Source organism: Schistocerca gregaria, chromosome 5 (genome assembly GCF_023897955.1).
Source record: "Schistocerca gregaria isolate iqSchGreg1 chromosome 5, iqSchGreg1.2, whole genome shotgun sequence".
In the NCBI taxonomy this organism is placed as follows: domain Eukaryota; kingdom Metazoa; phylum Arthropoda; class Insecta; order Orthoptera; family Acrididae; genus Schistocerca; species Schistocerca gregaria.
Genome location: NC_064924.1, coordinates 49454711 through 49480300, shown reverse-complemented (window position 1 = coordinate 49480300; position 25590 = coordinate 49454711). Strand labels below are relative to the sequence as shown.

Below are 25590 nucleotides of genomic sequence, written 5' to 3'. Positions count from 1 at the left end.
TGTACAAAGATCATGGGTGTACACATGTTGCTCCCTCTGACATTTTCCTTTGTGAGTGGTAGATATGGGCAACTCATTCATCCTTGGGAACCACTTCACTGGTGATTGTTTCTTTTTGGGAACTATTCATTTTTACTTGTTCACCATTCATTCAAACAATGAAAAATCCAGGATGTAATGGAACAAATTATGAAAAGGACAGTTGCTGCTCACAATATAGTGAAGATACTGATTTGCAGGCTGTCAGAAAGTGAGCTTTTGGCCAACAGGACCTTGGTTGAAAATAGACAACAAACTCATACACTCTCACACAAATGCAATGCATGCACACATGACCACAGTCTCTGGCAGGTGAAGCCCATACTTTTTTATTTTATTGTACATGTTACACGGATTTTAAGGCAAATTTCCACAAAAATGTCAAATTTACAGGAATACTACTTCTGCACGATAAATTCATCAATTTCTTTATGTAGACAGTTTTCCATAGCTGACTTCATTCTTAGAAAGAATCACATTAGCTGGCTGATGTGATGGGCCAGTGATCACATTTACAATCCAGTGCAGACAATTCCAGACATCGTTTGCTTTAACGGAAGTTCATAGTCATAGCAAGTACAGTGTCTTCGTTTTCAGTTCATTTACATAAACAAACTGACTATATACATACATCTGCATTACTATTATGAAAAATGAGAAATAAACTGTCATATGTCAGACCAATATTAATAATTTTCTTTTATAATGTGTAGATGTGTAAATTAACTACACATCAAAGTGGCATACTATCTGTGTGGGAAGTGAAGATAAATTAGAAAATTCATGATTTCCAATGCAGGAGTTTAGAAAGTCCATACTAAAGTTAGAAGCTTTGTTTAGCAAGGGAGCAACTACATAAATATACCAGGAAATCATTGGAACTCTGTAAGTGGAAAGAAACAAGACATTTTTTTCAAGAGTACAACCAAGTGAGCACAGGCAGCTGTTAACAAATGAGAGTGAAACAAATATAAAATTCAACAATTTATTAAATATGTGTTAATGTACTTAGAATATAAATTTTACACACAAATTTTTTGAAAACAAAATAAAAGAAAAGTTCACTACACATATTTCAATCATTTAACATACTAGCTTAAAGGGGAGGATAAAGTTTATGAAACTCAGGATGGCTTTTTAGTCAAATCATTAGTTGCTTTCACAATAGTATAAAGTACAGCCAGTTTTAGATGTGCATTTACTTTGATTGAAAACATTTTGGAAACAGATCCTTTGTATTTACCTCTCAGGTATAACATACATATATGAGAGGATTTTGGTAAGGATGAAAGAATTAGCCAACTAGTTGCATAACACAAGTTTATTAGAACCCTTGATCTAGGTTCCAATAATTATAAAATCATCTTCTTCAGGAGGAGATTATAACACCTAGATATTACCCACTTTGGAGTCTAGTAGTTTATCCTGCATTTGCTGTTTCTGCTTTACTAGAACCTTTCGGAATCAGTGAGTAATTTCTATGTGTTATAATCTCCTTCTGATGAAGATAATTTTACAACTATTGAAGCTTATATCAAGTGTTCTAATAAATCTGTGTCATGTAACTGGATGCTGAGACTTACAGTCTTTCCAAGACTAACACTTTACCATTGCTTTTACTGCCATGATCAAGATTTTAAAATATATGAGAGGATTATATTGATAGGTTTTGAATTAACTGCAAACTGTCTTCTTGAAGAACCATCTCAAGGAGTACCTTCTCGTGTTCCAAAGGGATCTATTGTACAAGTTGGATGGCGGAACCCATTAATATAGTAAAAAAGTTTATGTTCTAAGATGAATGAATTATGACAACAAAAAGGAGACTGTAGTTTGCTCTGTTTGTATTTTCCCTGCCAATATATAAGTTGAAGGTAGATCTTCAGGAGCAAACCCTATCTAGGTTGCAGAACTGATTGAAAGTCTTATGTACATGTATGATGTTGCCAATAGTGATACTCTGTGTGTGCTGTTACAAAAACTAAAAGTCATTTATGGATTCTGCCCACTGTTCAGTTGCCCCAATCCTCTGAATCAAAAATTAAGTAGGACCAACGAAGAAAAATATATAAGAATTCAAGTAGAAATCGATCAAATACCAAAACTTGTGGCAAGTAGGACTGAACAGTCTGTTCCTAACAAAATAAGAGTACCTATATGCATATTTGATTTGAGTGACAAGTGCCTTGAGACTGATTCTTGACAGTGATATGAAAATAAAGATGTCATCAATACTCTATACCTACTTACTAACCTGAAACTTGTAAGCTATCCAGCTGAGAGATGTCAAGCTCATGGAACATTGTTGTTTTGGTCTTCAGTCCAGAGACTGGTTTGATGCAGCTCTCCATGCTACTCTATCCTGTGCAAACTTCTTCATCTCCCAGTACCTACTGCAACCTACATCCTCCTGAATCTGCTTAGTGTATTCATCTCTTGGTCTCCTTCTACAATTTTTACCCTCCGCGCTGCCCTCCAATACTAAATTGGTGATCCCTTTATGCCTCAGAATATGTCCTACCAACCGATCCCTTCTTCTAGTCAAGTTGTGCCACAAGCTCCTCTTCTCCCCAATTCTATTCAATACTTCCTCATTAGTAATGTGATCTACCCATCTAACCTTCAGCATTCTTCTGTAGCACCACATTTCAAAAGCTTCTATTCTCTTCTTGTCCAAACTATTTATCGTTCATCTTTCACTTCCATACATGGCTACACTCCATAAAAATACTTTCAGAAATGACTTCCTGACACTTAAATCTATACTCGATGTTAACAAATTTCTCTTCTTCAGAAACGCTTTCCTTGCCATTGCCAGTCTACATTTTATATTCTCTCTACTTCGACCATCGTGAGTTATTTTGCTCCCCAAATAGTAAAACTCCTTTACTACTTTAAGTGTCTTGTTTGTTAATCTAATTCCCTCAGCATCACCCAGCTTAATTTGACTACATTCCATTATCCTCGTTTTGCTTTTGCTGATACTCATCTTATATCCTCCTTTCAAGACACTGTCCATTCCGTTCAGCTGCTCTTCCAGGTCCTTTGCTGTCTCTGACAGAATTAAAATGTCATCGGCGAACCTCAACGTTTTTATTTCTCTCCACGGACTTTTATACCTACTCCGAATTTTTCTTTTGTTTCCTTTACTGCTTGTTCAATATACAAATTGAATAACGTTGGGGAGAGGCTACAACCCTGTCTCACTCCCTTCCCAACCACTGCTTCCCTTTCATGCCCCTTGACTCTTATAACTGCCATCTGGTTTCTGTAGAAATTGTAAGTAGCCTTTCACTCCCTGTATTTTACCCCTGCCACCTTCAAAATTTGAAAGAGAGTAAGTATTTCAGTCAACATTGTCAAAAGCTTTCTCTAGGTCTACAAATGCTAGAAATATAGGTTTTCCTTTCCTTACTCTATTTTCTAAGATAAGTCATAGGGTCAGTATTGCCTCAAGTGTTCCAACATTTGTGCGGAATCCAAACTGATTTTCGCCGAGGTTGGCTTCTACCAGTGTTTCCATTCATCTGTAAAGAATTCACGTTAGTATTTTGCAGCTGTGACTTATTCAACTAATAGTTTTGTAATTTTCACATCTGTCAACACCTAATTTCTTTGGGATTTGAATTATTATATTCTTCTTGAAGTCTGAGGGCATTTCACCTGTCTCATACTTCTTGCTCACCAGATGGTAGAGTTTTGTCAGGGCTGGCTCTCCCAAGGCTATCAGTAGTTCTAATGGAATGCTGTCCACTCCCGGGGCCTTGCTTCGACTTAGGTCTTCCAGTGCTCTGTCAAACTCTTCAAGCAGTATCATATCTCCGATTTCATCTTCATCTACATCCTCTTCCATTTCCATAATATTGTCCTCAAGAACATTGCCCTTGTATAGACCCTCTATATACTCCTTCCACCTTTCTGCTTTCCCTTCTTTGCTTAAAACTGGGTTTCCATCTGAGCTCTTGATATTCATGCAAGTGGTTCTATTTTGTCGAAACGTCTCTTTAATTTTCCTGTAGGCAGTATCTATCTTACCCCTAGTGATATATGCCTCTACATCCTTACATTTGTCCTTTAGCCATCCTTGCTTAGCTATTTTGCATTTCCTGTCGATCTCATTTTAGAGACATTGGTATTCCTTTTTGCCTACTTCATTTACTGCATTTTTGTATTTTCTCCTTTCATCAATTAAATTTAATATCTCTTCTGTTACCCAAGGATTTCTACCATCCCTCATCTTTTTACCTACTTGATCCTCTGCTGCCTTCGCTATTTCATCTCTCAAAGCTACCCATTGTTCTTCTACTGTATTTCTTTCTCTCATTCTTGTCAATCGTTCCCTAATGCTCTCCCTGAAACTCTCTCTACAACCTCTGGTTCTGTCACTTTATCCAAGTCCCATCTTCTCAAATTCCCACCTTTTTCTGGTTTCTTTAGTTTTAATCTACAGTTCATAACCAATAGATTGTGGTCAGAGTCCACATCTGTCCCTGGAAACGTCTTACAATTTAAAACCTGGTTCCTAAATCTCTGTCTGACCATTATATAATCTATTTGAAACCTGCCAGTATCTCCAGGCTTCTTCCATGTATACAACCTGCTTTTATGATTCTTGAACCCAAGTGTTTGCTATGATTAAGTTATGCTCTGTGCAAAATTCTACCAGGTGGCTTCCTCTTTCATTCCTCACCCCCATTCCATATTCACCTACTACGTTTCCTTCTCTTCCTTTTCCTACTATCGAATTCCAGTCACACATTACTATTAAATTTTAGTCTCCCTTCGCTATCTGAATAATTTCTTTTATCTCATCATACATTTTATCAATCTTTTCATAATTTGCTGAGCTAGTCGGCATATAAACTTATACTGCTGTGGTAGCAGTTTTAAATTTAATTAAATATTTTAATTTAATTAAATTTTGAATTTCTTTTAACCTACCTGCGTGATTAAGGGATCTGACATTGCATGCTCCGATCCGTAGAACGCCAGTTTTCTTTGTCCTGACAACGACATCCTCTTGAGTAGTCCCCGCCCGTAGATCCGAATGGGGGACTATTTTACCTCCGGAATATTTTACCCAAGAGGATGCCATCATCATTTAACCATACAGAAAAGCTGCATGCCCTCGGGAAAAAGTATGGCTGTAGTTTCCCCTTGCTTTCAGCCATTCGCTGTACCTGCACTGCAAGGCCGTTTTGGTTAGTGTTACAAGACCCAATCAGTCAGTCATCCAGAGTGCTGCCCTACAACTACTGAAAAGGCTGCTGCCCCTCTTCAGGGACCACACATTTGTCTGGCCTCTCAACTGATACCATTCCATTGTGGTTGCACCTGCATTATGGCTATCTGTATCGTTGAGGCTCACAAGCCTCCCCACCAACGGCAAGGCCCAGGAAGGTTCTTGGGGAGGGGGGAGGTGGGCATGGAACATTATAATCAATAAGTTATAGAAAAACAAGGAACAGAAGTCAACCAGACAAGTATCTCAGTATATATGAGTTTTCCCACAAGGTCCCAGACCAAGAAAAAGAGACTTTATCAAAGAGTAATTATGCTTAAAATAAAATGTGATTTGCTCATCATATTCTCTCTCATGCTTAGTAAATGTAACTCTATAGGTTGTATTTGTAAAGTTAATACAGCAATATGCCATTAATAATAAAATTGAAAGTAAAAATGTATTTCATTAAAATGCCATTTCTGAACAATATTTTTGAGATAAAAAGTAAATAGAATTTTATGCCATTTTGTGATTTTTTACGAGGTGCATTCAAGTTCTAAGGCCTTCGATTTTTTTTCTCCTGACTGGAAAGAGATAGAAGCATGCACATTGTTTTAAAATGAGGCCGCATTCATTGTCAATACGTCCCAGAGATGGCAGCACCATACAGCAGATGGAATTTTACCGCCAGCGGCGAGAATGAGAACTGTTTTAAATACTTAAAATGGCAACGTTTTCCTTACTTGAACAGCGTGCAATCATTCGTTTTCTGAATTTGCGTGGTGTGAAACCAATTGAAATTCATCGAGAGTTAAGGAGACATGTGGTGATGGAGTTGTGGATGTGTTAAAACTGCATTTGTGGCTGCGACAGTTTAATGAAGGCAGAACATCATGTGACAACAAACCGAAACAACCTCGGGCTCGCACAAGCCGGTCTGACGACATGATCGAGAAAGTGGAGAGAATTGTTTTGAGGAATCGCCGAATGACTGTTGAACAGATCGCCTCGAGAGTTGGCATTTCTGTGGGTTCTGTGCACACAATCCTGCATGACGATCTGAAAATGCGAAAAGTGTCATCCAGGTGGGTGCCACGAATGCTGACAGATGACCACATGGCTGCCCGTGTGGCATGTTGCCAAGCAATGTTGACGTGCAATGACAGCACGAATGGGACTCTCTTTTCGTCGGTTGTGACAATGGATGCCATTTTTCAATCAAGAAGCAAAGCACCAGTCAGCTCAATGGAAGCACACAGATTTAATGCCAGTAAAAAATTTTTGGGTAACCGCCAGTGCTGAAAAAATGATGGTGTCCATGTTCTGGGACAGCGAGGGCATAATCCTTACCCATTGTGTTTCAAAGGGCACTATGGTAACAGGTGCATCCTACGAAAATGTTTTAAAGAACAAATACCTTCCTGCACTGCAACAAAAACATCCGGGAAGGGCTGCGCGTGTGCTGTTTCACCAAGACAATGCACTCACACATCGAGCTAACGTTAGGCAACAGTTTCTTCCTGGTAACAATTTGAAGTGATTCCTCATGCTCCCTACTCACCTGACCTGGCTCCTAGTGACTTTTGGCTTTTTCCAACAATGAAAGACACTCTCCGTGGCTGCACATTCAGCAGCCATGCTGCTATTGCCTCAGCAATTTTCCAGTGGTCAAAACAGACTCCTAAAGAAGCCTTCGCCGCTGCCATGGACTCATGGCGTCAGCGTTGTGAAAAATGTGTACGTCTGCAGGGTGATTATGTCGAGAAGTAACGCCAGTTTCATGGATTTTGGGTGAGTAGTTAATTAGAAAAAAAATGGGAGGCCTTAAACTCGAACGCACCTCGTAAATGGAGAGACACTGATTACCCTTTTCCATCTGACCTGTCATCAGACACCACTCATTTTTTGTGCAAAGTTACTGTACTGGGACACTACAAAGAAGCAACCAAACTTCAAAAATAAAAGCCCCCATAAGCGTTGCATTTTATTTTTGGGAGAAATGTGAAAATGACAAGCAAAGTTTATGTAAACTTTCTAACACAACACTTAAAAAATTATTAAAGATAAAAAAGGAGGCTGCCTGTTGTACTTGGTCAAACAAAAAGTAACTTACTTTGTGATAACTATGTGTTCTATAGTTGATCAAAATGGCAAAGACATAGAGAATTTTTCATTTTGTTGCCTGAAAAATATGTATTCCATACAACTTAATTTTTATGAAAGTATGTAATTATTAGAAAAAGTTCAACTGGAATGAGTGTCTACACAAAAAGAAATGAGACCAGCCAATATGCGACTATGAATGTCAGTTATTGGGAATGAAACTGACCATGGCCATAGTGAATGACAAATGACCATTCTTGGGAACTCGCCGACAGTGACTGAAGTGAATGATGAACAACTATTCCTTGGGAGTTGCTATTAAATTCTTTAATTCACTTTAGTGATTCATTCTTTTGGATCAATTCATTTACATATGCATCTACATACATACTCCGCAAGCCACCTGACAGTGTGTGTGGCGGAGGGTGCCTTGAGTACCTCTATTGGTCCTCCCTTCTATTCCAGTCTCATATTGTTCGTGGAAAGAAGGATCGTTGCTATGCCTCTCTGTGGGCTCTAATCTCTCTGATTTTATCCTCATGGTCTCTGTACTAGATGTATGTAGGAGGGAGCAATATACTGCTTGACTCCTCAGTGAAGGCATGTTTTCGAAACTTCAACAAAAGCTCGTACTGAGCTACTGAGCGTCTCTCCTGCAGAGTCTTCCACTGGAATTTATCTATCATCTCCGTAACACTTTCGCAATTACTAAATGTTCCTGTAACGAAGCGCGCTGCTCTCCGTTGGATCTTCTCTAGCTCTTCTATCAACCCTATCTGGTACGGATCCCACACTGCTGAGCAGTATTCAAGCAGTGGGTGAACAAGCGTATTGTAACCTACTTCCTTTGTTTTCTGATTGCATTTCCTTAGCATTCTTTCAATGAATCTCAGTCTGGCATCAGCTTTACCGACGATCAACTTTATATGATCATTACATTTTAAATCACTCCTAATGCGTACTCCCAGATAATTTACGGAATTAACTGCTTCCAGTTGCTGACCTGCTATATTGTAGCTAAATGATAAGGGATCTTTCTTTCTATGTATTTGCAGGAACATTACACTTGGTTCATGGTGTGGGTTCCTGTAGTCATGTCCTAGTTCATGAACCACGGGCAACGTATGAGTGGCCAAGTAAGTGGTCTCGACAGTCGGGATACCAGTTACTCTGGAATAAGGCTGGGCATCTCGGACATATTCTGAGTCATTGTCACCTTTGTGCTCATACGGCAAAGACTACCAAATCCACCGGTTAGTTCCTCAGCCTTTAGGGGTAAAACTCAATGGGACTCGAGGCAAGTAAGGCTAGCAACCTGCTACTCTGGTACTTTAAATATGATGCTGGCAACAATCAGAGCAAAATGCCTCAGACCTTTGGAGGTGACGGAGTCCCACCTCTAACTGACAAACCAGGGACTCCTAAGATATTACTTGGCAAACAAATGGTAATGAGATGGGGAGCTATTAATATCAGTGGGGGCTACTCTGGGAAGAAGGTAGAGCTGGCAGAGGCTACAAGTAAGATGGGGCTGGACGTTTTAGCTGTTAGTAACATTCGGGTAAGGGGTGAGAAAGAAGAGGAAGTGGGAGAATATAAGGTCTACCTGTCAGGAGTCAAAGCAGGAACAGCACAATGGGGTGTAGGGCTTTACACCAGGAAAGAAATGGAACCCAGCTTAGTTGCAGTAAGGTATGTAAACGAACGACTGATGTGGATAGATTTGACAGTGTCTAGCAAGAAAATTAGGATTGTGTCAGTATATTCACATTGTGAAGGGACAGATAAAGATAAGATGGATAGTTTTATGAGGCTCTCACTGATGTAGTTGTTAGAGTAAAGGACAAGGACAGTGTTCTGCTCATGGGTGATTTTAATGCCAGGATTGGAAATCGAACAGAAGGGTATGGAAGGGTTATGGGTAAATTTGGAGAGGATATGGAGGCCAACAGGACCGGGAAACAACTATTGGATTTCTGTGCCAGTATGGGCTTAGTAATCACAAACTCCTCTTTTAAACATAAGAACATTTACCGGTATACTTGGGAAGGCAGGGGAACCAGATCTGTCATTGACTATATAATAACAGATCAGGAATTCAGGAAGGCTGTGAGGGACACACGTGTATTCAGGGGATTCTTTAATGACACTGATCACTATTTAATCTGCAGTGAAATTGGGATTGTGAGGCCGAAAGTGCAGGAGGTCAGGTCCATATGTAGGAGGATAAGAGTGGAGAAACTTCAGGATAAGGAAATCAGGCACAAGTACATAACAGCAATCTCAGAAAGGTACCAATTAGTTGAATGTAGTCAGTTACAGTCATTGGACAAGGAATGGACAAGGTACAGGGACACAGTACTAGAAGTTGCTAAAGAATGTCTTGGAACAGTAGTGTGTAAAAGTAGGATGAAGCAAACAGCTTGGTGGAACGACACAGTCAAGGAAGCCTGTAAAAGGAAAAAGAAGGCGTATCAAAAATGGGTACATACTAGAAATCAGTTAGACAGAGAAAGTTATGTTGAAGAAAGAAACAAAGCCAAACAGATAATTGGAGCATTCCAAGAAGAAATCTTGGGAAGACTTTGGAAACAGGTTGGAGACTATTGGTTGTGAATCAGTGTTGGATGTGAGGAATTCCTTGAAGACTTGTAAGGGATGATTTTGACGTAGTGGTGGTGGATCAAGTTGGGATTTTGGTCAGAACTGGTTAAGGCAGAGTTCAATATCTCGGGTCGCTGTTGAAATGGTTTCAGGATTGGATTGCAATATAATGTATCCAGTTGATATTACGTGTGAAGGAAAGTAGGTCCTTCATCAATGTAGAATAATTAAATGCAGGTTTAGGGCTGAAAGTGTTATTTTTGTCTTGAAAGAACTGCTCAGAATTAATCTGCTCCTTAAATAGTGTAAAATATCTCAGATGTATTTTATGAGCATAACATGGAGTCAATGGAGCAATGACATATGTGGAATACTTTACTACTAAAAATCATCCATAAAATACTTGAAAATGGTCTAAAGCCAAAACTGTGCAATCATACATGAAATAAAGAGAATGGGAGCTGAAGGCATCATGATAATCTTTCAAAAAACTCATAGCAGCTGCAGACCCTATGGCAATGAAAATGTAAACAAATTGTTATATGCAAAATTCTAAATAACAATGGACCCATCTACATTTATGGAAAGCAGTGCTAGAAATTATGTAGGGGTAAGATGTTGGTTAATGATATGGTGCAGATAAACAAATGAGTGGACTAGCACATAAGGTAGAAAACAGACAACAGTTTGAACAAGATAGACGAGAACAATGACTGACAAGGGAGTTCCATAAGAAGGAATGATTTCCACGTGGGCTAATACTCATATATCAATGAAAATAATCAATTTCTGAAAACATAATATAATTGGATAGATAAAACAGCTACTCATCAAATGGTGGCAGGTATTAAAGTTTGCAAGCTTTTGGAGCCAGTGGCTCTTTCTTCTGGCAGAGGGGTTGAAGTGAAAGAAAGAGGGGTGAAAGAAAGAGGGGTGAAGGAAAAGAAATAGTGAGATTTAGGAAAATTGGTAGAGTTCAGAAAATTCATGCAGAATCTTGGGTCAGGGGAGGCTTACCGGACAGGACGAGAAGGAAAGACTAATTGTTGGGGGCAGCCCTATGTGAGATCTGAATGGAAGACTAAAAGGAAGTGAAGAAAGGAATAATTGCTGTGAAGAAATGCCGAGGTCAAAGAAATTAATATCAATTAAGGCCAGATGAGAGATGAGAATCACATACATGCTGTAGCTCCAGTTTCCACCTGCAGAGTTCTGAGAAACTGTTGTCTGGAGGAAGAATACAGGTGGCATGTGTGGTGAAACAAGCACTGCAGTCATAATTGTCATATTGTAGAGCACGTTCTGCAACAGGATATTGTGTGTTGCTAGTATACACCCTAAGGCTGAGATGAGAATGGTGTTGTGTTACTTTAAAGAGTTTGCATCTGAGCACATATGTTTGTGTTGACTGACAAGGCTGTATGGGAAGGAATGTTTGACAAAGGATAGCAGCTGTCAAAATGTAATTACTGTTCTATATTAGCAGGTTTAAGTGTTAGCTGACGTTTGATGAGGATGAGATCAACATTCAGGGGAATGGCTTGGGATTCAAAATAGGGATCTATCACATACAGTGCATGTAGCTTTCTGCTCTTATTAACTCATGCATGATATTTTGTCAGTAATCTCTGTCTTGCATATTATCATATCTTCCATGTTTAAGCTCTCAGGTTTTAAAATGTTATCCAGTGCATCTCCAACAATCAGGCTTTCCTTCTCATTCCATATGGTAACTCTGCCCTTATCTATGGTTCTGGGAGACCTCTCCAAACTCTGTCCATTTCCTTAAGCCTCACCACTTTCACTCCTCTTCCTTCCCCTCTCACAATGAATGTTATATTCAGTATTTTGAGGTTCAAGACCTTATTTATGCATCAGCACCTCTTTAAAAAGTTAAAAATAATTAATGAAATTTGTGTGTTTTTAAGTTTTTGTTCTGGTCACAGAACACCCCTCCCCCCCCCCCCCCCCTCCTTCTGGTAGTATGCATTACTGAAGGTGTGTCGACATTTATAAGGGGGTGCTAAAAGGTATTTTCAAGTTTTGGGTCCTACATCCACATCATTACCTCTTTAAAACATCTGTTGTCAATGTAAATCAATAACAATTAAAAAAATGTGGTGGGCATAAAGTATCTCCCCCTCCACTCACTAATACATGCTATTGAAAATACATTAGTATTAAGAGGTTTAAGAGAAGAACACTGTATGTTCTATCCAGTGGAATCTTTGTTCTATTGTCACTGGGTTTCACAGTTGTTTCATTTGTTCTGCCACTGCATTCTTTACAATATTTGTTACCATCACACTTTCACATTTATCACAATCACTTGTTTCAGTAGTAATTGTTGTTCAGTTATTTGGATGAGTTTGATTATTACATGGAAGTGTATGTGATGCTTGTGGTGAAAACAGTTCAAGCTTTACAATCTGTAGTTACTTCATTTTCATATTTGGACAGGTCTTGCTATAAATATAAGTGTATATGATTTTCATGGAGCTGATGGTTCACACTTCTCAGATGTAAGATTTTTCATATCACTCATAGGGAAATTAGTGTTTAGTTAAGACAATTTATATGATCACTTAACTTTTCAGTTTCATCACTACAGTTTATGCACATCCTGTTTTCTTTCTTTCTTTCGTTCCTATACAAGCCACGATATTCAATCATAGAATAATAGAATCACATCCACGGCTTATTTTTAAGTGGCTAGAGTTGTTGCCTCTGGATCATAGGGTCCTGAGTTTGATTCCTGGGTGGGTTGGGGATTTTCTCCACCCAGGAAATGAGTATTTGTATTGTCCCCATCATCATTTGGGAAAAGTTGTGCGGTTGTCTGTGAAAAGATTGGACATTTTTATGGGTGCTGATAACATGCAGTTGAGTGCCCCACAAACTAAATATCATCACCATCAACAATAGAATCACTGATGGGATTCATTGGAATAAGAGAAGAGAGCTAATGATCAGAACTGGTAAAACTCTAAGGTAATGACTGTAAATAAATGGGAAAAATTGAATAATCAGTTTTTTGTTGAATGTGAAAATGAAGGGTGGGGAGATCAGCAGCAAATGATTGCATGAATTCTGAATCTGGTAAGGGAAGTTAGTAAAGTTGCATGAATTTCATGAAGAATGCAGCAGTGCAACACTACCTGAGGTGTAATAGTTTGTGAATCTGAAGGGACAGTTAGAATATATGAGAAACTTTATATGAACTGACAGTAGTGGTAAAATTAGTACAAGACAGAGTTTGACCAAAAGCATACTTATATCTATCTTCAAAATTGAAGTAAATTTATGATGTTCTCACTAAAAATTAACATATAATTTGAAAATTGATTATTGGTATCTTGTTCTGTAAGTGCTTTTCATCAGCAATGTTAGAAATTACACCTCATGAAGGTAATTACTGGCAAGCATTTCTGTTTCTTTGTAATACTGAAACTTTAATAATTGGATTGTTTGATTGATACTGCAGAGGCAATATAGATGATAGAAGTGAACCAGCTGGGACAAAAAGCAGAAAAAAGCAATTGTTTCAATGAAATAACTGACCAAAAAGGGGCAACACCAGGATAGTTAAAAGTCACAAAAATGTGTGCACCAGTCAACAGTTGACATGAACACACGAGAAGGCATAAAGTTTCCAGTTTTGAAAGAAGGAGCATTTGGTTTGAAAGTACCTAATATTAAGTGCTTCCATGTGCCACATTTTGTTGAGTATATTTTCTGTACCTGTATTACAAATATTTTATATTCATTGAACATTTTCACAGATAAGAAATGTATAAATTATATGATACTGGTAGTGAAATTGATCCTCTAGAAAGTCTCGTCAGTCAGAGGAATTTTCTGATACATGTATACAGTATGGTGATACAGTATGCTTGAATTTTCATATGAATGCTTAAAGGTACGGTATTGAATTAAGTGTTTCATATATGTCATTACCTATTCCATGATGTGTTTATTTCTCACCAGTAATATGCATTACAGATTGACTGGAAAAAACTGTTCATGAATCTTGTGGATGACTACCATGAATCAATTGGAGAGCAATTGGTTCAAATTTACTCCACTGAGTATTTTGATTACATTTTTCAGGATTTGGCAGATAGAGCAGAGAGGTAAGCATAATACTTTAACTTGGGAATTACATTTCATATAAAAAAAATAGTAGTGATTTATTTCTCTCTCTCTCTCTCTCTCTCTCTCTCTCTCTCTCTCTCTCTCTCTCTCTCTCTCTCTCTCTCTCTCTCCCTCTCTCTCACACACACACACACACAGATTATAAATTCTATCCATATGTCACACTTTTGGGAATTTACTCCAAATTTTAATATTTTGATGGCTGATAATGATATACTCCTCACATATTATTATTTATTAATATTATTATTTTTAGTCATAGTAGTGGTAACAATGTTAGTGTTATTCTTAAAAACACTAGAATAAAATACAATATTATTTTAGTAATGGAACACAGTCATGAAATAATCAAATCCGGAACACATGCATCTTTGGACAATAGTGCTAGAAAAAGAATGGAGAAACAGAAAGAGAGTGACAAAGGGGACAGATATGACACAGGTAGTTCAAATAGTTTCTTTAGTCTCTTTTTTGTTCCATCTTCTTTTTTGTTAATTCATTTGCAAAACACATCATATAAAGCACGTGATGGAGGTCAAACAACAGGCATGTGAAAATGATACATTAATAACCAGAATCAGGGACAGCAGACTACTTTGGTAAAATATGCTAACAAGCAATTATCACTAATGCTGATCTATCATACTGATAAATCTAGGAAATACACAAAAATTTGAAGAAAATCTGATATAAAGTCATGAATTCATTAATTATTTTTTCATATCTGTAAATTTCATCAAGGATGATATCTTTCAGGGTTGTGGAGTGAGTAAAGGTAGGTTATCATTAACAAGAGATAAGCAAATCATAAAAACTTAATCTGTATACTTAACTAAAAAGAAACTATTGCTATACCATTTAATGCTATTGCTGCTTATGCCAGGCAAATTTAGTCAAGTAAATTTAAAAAAGAAATGCTATAAGTTTGGAAAAGAAAATAAATTGCTGCCTCCTCAGTTACATTAAACTGATGCTGATTATCTGCTATTGTTAGCTTATTGTTTACTTCATTGCTTAGGTATTTTTTAAAGAAAATAATTATCTACATCTGTAAGCCCCTGAGTCCTCATTGTGATACTTTACTACTGGTCATGTAGCATTACAACAAGCACTACTACATGCCATGTAGCTAACAGAACTTTTCAGTTGTTGAATTGAGCTAATCACATAATTTGCAGAAAGATTAGCTAGTGAATTATGTCTTTAATTTTCAGTTGAACTTGTTGGGATTCACAAATTCTTGCTTTATTTTAAATGGAAACTTGATGAATACCTCTACACCATACTACATTACTTCAATCTGAAACTCAGTAAAGGATACAAAGTCTACATAGATATTACATACGTGTCTTGTGCTCTTTGCATCACAGTAAAGCTGAACTGATTTTTATTGCAGCAATGAAGACTTCCACTAACTGTAATGCAAAGTGTGTCTAAGAATTCCCAAATCCTTAAAAATTATTTTTCCATAGGTACAGTTATGTTTTACATAATACTCTTATTGGTCAGAACTGCTGAATAAAGATAATTCCATTAGGTAACAAGGAGCAAAAACATGCTGAATTAGCCAACACTCTTGTGTTTGTCTAAACAATGCAAGAGATACTTCTAAGGACATAACATGCTGAATTGAGCCTCTTTATTAAATTATCCATGATTAGAGGTACTTTTAGTTCCAATAGATTCATAGTGATGAGATCCTCCAGGATGCAGAAAAGTCAGAAAAACAAAAACACACAATAAATACATACAATAAGAGTCAAATATGCTAATGTATCTTTTACAGATGCCTGTTGTAATTATTGTTATGGATGTGGAATGAGTTAAAAAAAATTACACACATGAATTGGAGTAAAAAATATAATAGGAATTTTTAATTTTGTGGGCTTAACACATTAGCTTTTCAATTTTTTTTAACTTGTTGGTACACATGTTCCTGGTGTATGTTTGCATTTTCAGCTGTTTTGAATATATAGTTTACTGTTCACAGTTGTAAAGGTTATATGTGTTTTTGAGTGCTAAGGGAATTTTTACTTTCAAAAATATGGATCTAAGAATTTGCATTAAATTTTTCCTTGAAAAAATGGAGTAAAGTGCAGCATCGAATCTATAAAGTTGACTGTGGTCTTCAGTGAGTCTAATATGAGTAAGACAAAAGTTTATGAGTGATATAAACATTTCAGAGAGGGTAAAAAAGATGTCATAAATGACATCTGCCCTGGATGACCTAACATATCATTTACTGATGACAGTGTGGAAGAAGGAAAGAAAAGGGTTCTGAATCACCATCAAAGAGGTTGCTCATGATGTCAGCATATCATTTGGCTCGTGTGAAGCAATTTTTTCAGATGTTTTGGGCATGAAATCTGTAGCAGAAAAGATTGTTCTGAAATTATTGAGTTTTCACCAAAACTGACATCGTGTACACGTTGCCCAGGAATTGCTGAACGAAGTCGACAATGATACAGTACTTCTAAAGAAGGTTACAGCAGATGCTGAAATATGGGTATGTGGGTATGACACCAAAACCGAGGACCAATCGTCCCAATGGAAACTGCCTAAAGAGACAATACCAGAAAAAATTCAGCAACATTGATCAAATGTGAAGGTTCTTCTCACTGTTTTCCCAGTGCATCATGAGTTCCTGCCTAATTGTCATAAGGTCAATATGGACTGCTACTTGGAAGTTGTGTGCCTTTTGTGTGAAGCAATCTGAAGAAAGTGACAAAAATTGTGGAAAAACAACTTGTGGAAATTTCATCATAATAATACTTCCATTTACACATCAATCCTTGTTCATGATTTTTTGGCAAAAAACAAAATCATTTTGCTGTCTTTGCCACTGTATTTGCTGAACATAGCCCCCCTGTGACTTCTATCTGTTCCCAAGAGAACCATGAAAAGATGTCATTTTGACACTGTTGATGAGATAAAAACTTAACACTGAGGGAGCTGTACATCGAAACTAAAAGTGAGTTCCAGAAGTGCTTCCAAGATTGGAAAAAGTGCTGGAACAAGTGTTTTATATCTGAGGGGGATTGGCTTGAAGGGGAAAAAATTGATGTTGATAAAATAAAGATTCTTTAGGAAAACAAAAATTCCTGTTATTTCTGATCACACCTTGTATTTTCATTTGTGAGGTAATAAACACTAAATAGAAAAATCATTTTTAAATCATTTATTTACAAAGATCACATTACTGCACTGGATTTGTACAAAAGTTCAGTTGTATTATTACTCGCATTATTTGATGTAATTAGTAACAAACACACTCACACAACAGTTTTTTCTACTAAGAAATTCATCAGTCATGTAGGAATTGGCCGCCAATAAATCCTTTAGGCTCCTCTGAAACTAAATTTTATTGGTAGTTAAGCTTTTTGTGGTTGCTTGAAAATTATTGAAAATGTGTGTTCCTCAATAATGGACACCTTTTGGGACCAAAGTAAGTGTCTAAATCTTTATGAAGATTATTCTTATTTCTAATTTTGATTCCATGGACTGAATTGTTTATTTGAAGAAGAAATATATTTTTAATAACAAATTCCATTTAGAAATAAATATACTGGGATGCAGTATTAATATCCCTAGTTCCGTAAACAGCCCTCTGCAGGATGTTCTTGAATTCACATGACAAATAAGTCTTATTACAATTTTTTTTGACCTTGAAAACTTTAGCTTGGCTCAATGAATTATTCCAAAAAAATCCCCTTTGACATTATGAAATGAAAATAAGCATAGTATTCCACTGACAACATTGATATTTGGTGGTATTTATTTATCTGCTTTCTTTAACAAAGGCTTAATATCAGACTGTTTCAATCATTCAGGAGACATTCCACTGATAAATGACTGGTAACACAGACTGTCATTACTAAATTCAAAAGCACACTTTTAAATGGACTATGTTTGTATTTTATTATGACCACTAGATTTTTTTTTTCAGTTTGAAGATTTTATTGTGGACCTAACATGTGCTGGGGTAGTGAGGGTCATATGCGTATTAGTGAAGTTGTGTGTAATGTCTGATTTGAGGTACTGCATAGGAGAATTAACTAATCCGGACAACCCCATTTTTTTCAGTAAGAGTTAAAAAGTTTAGTGGCACTGCACACATCTCTTACCAATGTGTCATTAACTCTTAATGCTATTTGCCCCTCTTCATGGTTAGTTATACCAGTCCTCTCCTTCTCTATATCCCATATTGTCTTTATTTTGTTATCTGATGTTATTATCTTTTTCTCATAATGCATTTGCTTGGGTGTTTGTATTGCTGTTTCTAACATTTTGCAGTATGTCTTGTAATGTGCTAACACTGTTTCTGATTGACTGATATAGTTTCCTTTTTGTTTCACGAGGTACATATATTTCTGTAGTTATCCATGCTTTGTTCATGGCATATCTTCATGGGAAACACAGCCCACAATTAAACAACATTTTTAATTTTTCCTATGTTGCTCTGCAGTTACTTAATAATAAAGTCTTTTAAGTTTACTGGAGTTTGTTATTCTGTTGCTTCTATGCTTAAAAGAGTCACATCATGTCCAAGGTTAGTTGTCATCCATGAATTTCAGTGTCACTCCCACACGCTTTTCATGTAGTGAGAAACTGGAACTAATACATAAGATGCCTTTGATAATATGTTTTTCTCATTTCTTACACATTGAACTGTTGAACATTTGGCTTTTTGATGTGAGCACTGTAACATTGCACTGTTTCCTTCATGCTAGCAAATGAACAAGAACCCACCGTTCAGTCATAGACATCTCTTTCTTCATCTGCAGCACCATGTACACTAAATGTATCTTCAAGGTCACGTGACCTCCATCTTACAGAGTTCATCTGAATTGCCATAGAGCAAGATGTGCTTGCCTTGGACCCAGGTTTGACCAGTCTCCATGAGTTTGAGGAATGGCTCAGTCAGAGTTAGGCAGACTCCATGTTTGTTTCAGTGTGTCGCCACAATGCATCACCTCTCTCATCAAAGCATATGGGTGTGCTGCCAGATAGATGTTTTGAAGTAAGTTGTCAATGAATATATGCTTCAGTTTAATTCTGTCATCAGACTCACTTTTTCCATAGACTGTTCTCCTTACTTTCATGCTTCATTAGTTCACAGTATTTTCAGTATTTGTCTCTTGATACATATTTTGGTACATTGATTATGAACACATTGTAAAATAACCTTTACATGTACAAAGTGAATATTTCAGATATTTCATTGTTAATAAGTTACTTCTGTGCTGTAAAAATGGTTCTTTTAATCTCTAAGTTTGTCCATTACTGTCATGTAAAGGTCACCACTTGAAATGATTCCACTCCCTTATTTCATTCATCTACAGGTGTTTACATTTTTACTACTTAATAAAATTTCAGAATTGTACACATAATTTTGTCTTTTTGTTTATGTACTTCCTAAGTATAGCTCTGTTGGCTATTGCATCACTCATGAAAGGTTGTAAGTTAAAACAATTTGCCAAGTGCAAGTCTCCAGTGATTGGACAACAGTTTACAAAATGTGTATACACTATTAAAGTAGAAATTAGCAGAAAAAAACATGTATTCATGATGAACCTTGTAGCATGACATCTCAGAATATGTTGTGAATAAGAGATACAATTTAGTCATATCTGGAGAGTTACATCTATCATTTACTGTAAAAATTTGTCACAGGACCTGAAAACCTAACCTATTATCATTTATCCAAAGAAGTGCTTTCATGTTTCATGAATACTGACTGTCATAGGCAGATGTTATCTCTTATCAATATTTACAAAAGTTTTACTCACTGACACTGATGTTTGTTACAGTGAGCATCCATTTGCTAAAGACCTGAGTAATGCTCTTTTGGCCTATGCAGCACAGAGACTTGTTGAAGATCTTGTGGAACCGCACAATTTATGCGATCGTGAAGCATACTGTCAAGATGTTGCATACAACCTGATGTCACAAGCTGCCTCTTCAGCATACCTTCGAAGCTTTAGTCCTGAAGACCTTAGAAGAATGGAGAATCGTGCCAGAGCAACGTTCACACTCCTCAAAGATACTTTAAATGATGAATTTGAGAATGCAACATGGCTTGATCAAGAATCCAAAACAGAAGTCTTTGAACAACTAAGAAACATAAGCCTTGCACCATATAATTGGGAAAGCTTCCTGCTAAATAACACTTACCTGGATGACTATTATAAACAGGTAGGATGTATTACATGTATATATTTGTGCCAATATTTTTATATTGCCTACGTGTAAATTTCATTTTACTTATCATGGGGCATTATTGTGTCCTTCTTAGGTTATCTATGGATTATTCAAGATCACTTGTGGAAAGTATGAGAGTATATATTTACTAAGACCAAGGATGAACATGGACAATGAGGAAATGGGTGTAATATTGACAAATTATACATGTTTAATGCAAGTGAAAATACTTTACTTATTGAGTTACTGGTAGGAATAAAGGTGGCAGCTCACCATACAGCTGAGGCTTTGAATGTTTCATAGGCATGTAAACAAGACTGAACATGTCATTAATATTTTAGTCAGTGTTCTTCTTCAGATCTAATTATTACACATACATTTATACACACAAATACACCTGTACTACTACACTGTCTTATCTACTTTGTACCAGTTGGCAACACTTCCCTTAGACGATGAACTCTATAGTCAACACTGCATCCATTATCATCATCACAAGTTGCTTGACTCATTCTGAGCATCATGACCACATGAAGCAAGGGTCTCCAACCTGGATGGTTACCAGCTTTACCTAGAACCTTGTTAAGAGGTAGACTGAAGACTTCTCAATTTGATTTATGCACCTGCTACCCCTTCAGTCTTGTGCCTCGATCTTTCCTTCCATTATTATTTTCTCCATCTTTTCTCATAGAATGGCAAAGAACTGGGGAATTTTTTGGTTGATATGAGAAGAAAGGCGTCTGGAGATGCTGAGTTGCTCAGTAATGAATAAATTAGTTCATCTTTCATTCCATTTTATGTGCAGCACCGAAGCTCAAATATGTCAATACACTGCTTGTCTCTGTCTTTAAGGTTCTATGTTCCTCAACAGTAAAAGAAGATGGAAAACATGAGTGTTTTTCAAGAAGCCAGATTTTCATACAGTTTGTTATCGGTCTTTTTTGCCAGATCATAGTGATTTTTCAGACACCCACCCTAGCATGATCCATCTTCTTATCTCATCTTCACAACATCTTGGTCTCAAATGGTTGACACAAGATACACAAAAGAATGTGCATGGCTTCCAATTCATTTAATCAACCTGTGAGTTGGAAATGACCTCTTCAATCATTTATCATGAGTTTGGACTTGCCAAGATTGATGTCTAATCAATATGACAGGCTAATGTCTTTACTAGCACAGAAAATTCTTCTTCACTTCTGGCCAAGAGCATGGTGTTATCTGCAAATCAGAAGTTTGCTAATAGTTCTTACACCACTTGAGATGACATTAGTCCAACCATCAAGAGCTTTCCTGACAAGTTTCGTATGGTTATTGTACATTTTTATTTTATTTCTATTTTTTATTTATTTTTATGGTGTGGTAGGGGAGGGAGAAGTAGGGCACAACCCTGTCTTACATTTTTGATATGCTGAAGAAATCAGACAAGTCAGCATTTGTCTTCACAACTGTGAAGAGTTCTTATCAGTGCTATCAAATGTGGTGGGGCATTGAACTCTGCAAGCACCTGTTGCAACTTTTCCCAGACAACACAGTCAAATGCCTTTGTATAGTCAAGGAGGCAGTTGAACACAAGAAAATATAACTCTTGCAATTTCTCAATTACTTGTATTTTGAGGATCTGTTCACAAGTTCCTTCTTGTTCAACAAAACCTGCTCATTTTGGGATATGTGAGGCTGAATGTGCGGGTTCAAAAACTTGATCAAGATGTAGAGCAAAATTTTGCTTGTGTGAGGTATGAGAGCAATACTTCTATTTTTACAGCAGTTCCTGATTGGCCCTTTCTTATGCACAGGGCTGAAGAGAGACTTTGACCATTCTTCCAGCCACTCCCCATTTTCCCATGTCTATTTACACAGTGAATTCAGCACAATAACACTTCCTGCCCCATTTCTTTGATCATTTCCCCATATATATTGTCCAGATGAGAGGATTTATAATTTTTAAGATGTTGAATTGTGTTCTCTGTTTTCCTGTGTAAGATTTTAGACCCCATTGTAAGTTGTTTAACTGCTTGATCATTGGTCCTTTTGTTAGTTCCAGAAAACAACTTTTCCTTGTCTCTGATAGGGTTGCCATTCTTATTGTCTACCATCCATGTATAAAGGTTAAATTCACTGGTGATGCTGCAGAGTTTCTTGAAGAGATCACATGCTTGATTGAAATTATGATGTTTATTCTATGTGAGAGTGCAGTGGAAATGACTATTACACAAGCTAGGAGAATCCAATTGGCATGTGTGAGGTCAAAAGCAGTTTCCATGGAAATTTAGGCATTCCAGGCAGGATGTGGAATTCCCAGATCAAATGAGATGACATTGAGATCATTCACAGTGGAATTGTGGCTTGCAGTCTGTGGAATACTGTAGTGGGACTGGGAAATAAGATATTACAGCATTACCCATGCAAGGCTCTTGTATGTATAATATATCCAAACTCTGCTCCTCTAACAAACTGAACAGTCTGAACAGTCACCAGCTTACTCATATTGTGAACCTGCAATTAAGGTCTCTAATGTGTATTGTCCATGTCTTGTCTTCAAGTGAACAAGTCTTAACAAGTGACCCAGATCTTTCACATCATTAGGTAGACTGTCACATCAAAGCAGATTGAGATCTCAATCATCAGGTAAAAGAAAAGTTATTTCCTTATCGTGAGGTTGCGGTAACCTTGTAAGAAGGTGCAGCTCTGCATGAAATATAGTAACATCTTCCAGAACACCTTAATCTTAGAATTAACTCTGTGTAACTGTATAGGTTTGCAGGATCATGTTGCTTAACAGCTATCACATTAAGATATAGAGGTCAGGCTTCTTGTGATCCTCATCTGAAGTACATAATTACCAGAACTCAAAGTCACTTCAGATTTTGATGTTACTTTTACTTGTAGCATATTCTCATCAACAGTGTTAATAGGGCCTCAAAGGGATTCTCCATTGGTGAAGTACTTTGACTGTTGGTTTTGATAAGCCTTTTCACCCCAAACATGTGCCAGAACCAAATATGGTGTTTACAAGTACAGCTTCCAGTTTTATGACTATTCTTTCAGTTGTCACTGAAGCAGTGCCGAGTGTAATATTTATTGCCCAATTTCACAAGCTGCAAATAATGACACAAAACTTCCTGGCAGATTAAAACTGTGTGCCCGACCGAGACACGAACTTGGGACCTTAGCCTTTCATGGGCAAGTGCAAGTGCCCACAAAAGGCAAAGGTCCCGAGGTAAAGTCTCGATCGGGCACACAGTTTTAATCTGCCAGGTAGTTTCATATCAGCGCACACTCCGCTGCAGAGTGAAAATCTCATTCTGCAAATAATGACATTTGTTGCTAAAAAACATCTCATCTACATAACCCATCATTCCATTGAAATGTGCCATAATGAAGTCTTTGGTTCTCATGGGGAGACGAGCTTCTTTGTTTCTGTGATTGATTTTCAAGATGCATAAGGTCCAATTGATCTCACCATGCAATTATGGGGTGTCAATTCCTCACTCTGGTTCAAAATGATTTTTGCATATGCTTCTTCCTGCCTTTGGTAGAACTGTTACACTCCATAATTTAAAGTGTTTCATCAACTTCTGGCGCCCTTGTAAGGAACTGAGCTACATTCATTTTGTGCAAGTGCGAACAAGGAGGCACTTATAAATTTCATATAAACAAATAATTTACCTAACCAAGTAGATATTCTCAATGCAACAACACATAAATATCAGCTGTGGACAAAACTATCATCAACATTATCATTATCATCATTAGACAGAAGCCATGCTGTTTAGCATGGAGGTCATTCTGCTGGAGACACCTTATTACATTTCAGCACAGATATGTTCTAGGATGCTACAGCAAATGGATGTCAGGAATATTGGACTGAAGTTTTGTGGATCATTTCTGCTGCCTTTCTCATAGACAGGTGTGATCTGCACTCTCTTCCCACAGCTGACCACAGCTTTTTGTTTCAGTGATATATGGAAGCTTATAGTTAAGAGTACCCACTGAGGGTTAATGGTTTCCTATACACAGTGTGGTATATGAGGCCTCTCTCACAAGTGGATCAGTTTATTGCTCAACAATTAAAAGCAACTGTTAACAATGAGTTCCTTCTTTATCATCATCTTTCTCTTCTTCTTCTGGCCTTCCACATCTGAGTTAAAATGAGCCTCGTCATTGTGACCACTGATCTTACATTTGAGACAGAATGACCTTCAGCATGCACTGAATATATTCCTATCATTCATTATTGTTCTATGCAGCATACCGCATTCTGCCTTTAATGGGTTTCCTTAATTTTTCTCTCTCTAATGCAAACTTTTAACTTCATTTATAATATTTTAAGTTATCTAAGATCTTTATTTTTATATGATGTGAACATTAATAAAACTGACAGATTGCAGGGACTGATTCCTGACTGGAAATGGAGGAAAAAAGATCCTACGAACTTGTGTCTGGAAATGCATCATTGTCATGGTAGATGGTGCTGATGAATAACAGTTCCTATGACGATATGCCATGTGTTTCTTATGTTTTGCAGGCTGTGTGATTGATGCAGCATACTGTGAGCAGCAGAATGGTCCATTATTTTTGTTGGGAACAAGCCAATGGTGTTTTTGTATGGCCTAGCAGATGAAAATGGTAGAGAGTCAGAGCCCAGTCCTCCAAATGTTGTGTACACAATGTCTGCTGCCTCCTTGCATGTTTGTCTGTCTGAAAGGACCCATTATCATGTCGGGAACAAGCTGATGGTGTTTGTGTATGCCCATTTATTTTTTCTGATATACTGAAATTACAGATTTTATTAGTTTTGAAGTTCAGTCATCCTTGATAATTTTTTACATCCATTAGTAACAATGATGCTGAGCATCATAAAGCCTCAAGACAACAATAATATTCTTCTCCTCCCAACTCAATTTTCAGTAGAGTCACTTTTCATGGTCATACTCATCTAGATATTAAGTGTACAAAAGTAGACAAACAACAGTTATTTACCACCTTTAATGAGCAATTTCTCCCTCTTCTTTATAATAGCAGTTCTCTCAAAAAAAATATTATACTTTTTTTCTTTATTTACTACCTGTAATACCATATTTTCATTTTGTGTTCATGACACTTAATTTTACATACATGGGCATAGCATTAGACAAGTTTACAAGATACACAAAAAGAAGATGTGTAAGCAATGGCCGTTGAAGTTAACTAGTAAAGAATGATGAAAGCTAAGAACTCACACAAGCACACAGAACAGTGATAATGGAATAAACCTCTCTTGT

The 25590-nt window shown here is 37.1% G+C and overlaps 1 protein-coding gene across 1 annotated transcript in view; it reads left to right on the top strand.

The window, feature by feature from the left end:
* LOC126272391 (uncharacterized) overlaps nt 1–25590 on the top strand; it is a 288157-nt gene that overhangs the window by 170516 nt on the left and 92051 nt on the right. Inside the window, exons 9-10 of the mRNA XM_049975214.1 lie at nt 13973–14103; nt 19936–20320. Of these exons, the coding sequence (XP_049831171.1) occupies nt 13973–14103; nt 19936–20320 (516 nt within the window). The remainder of the gene's footprint in view (nt 1–13972; nt 14104–19935; nt 20321–25590) is intronic.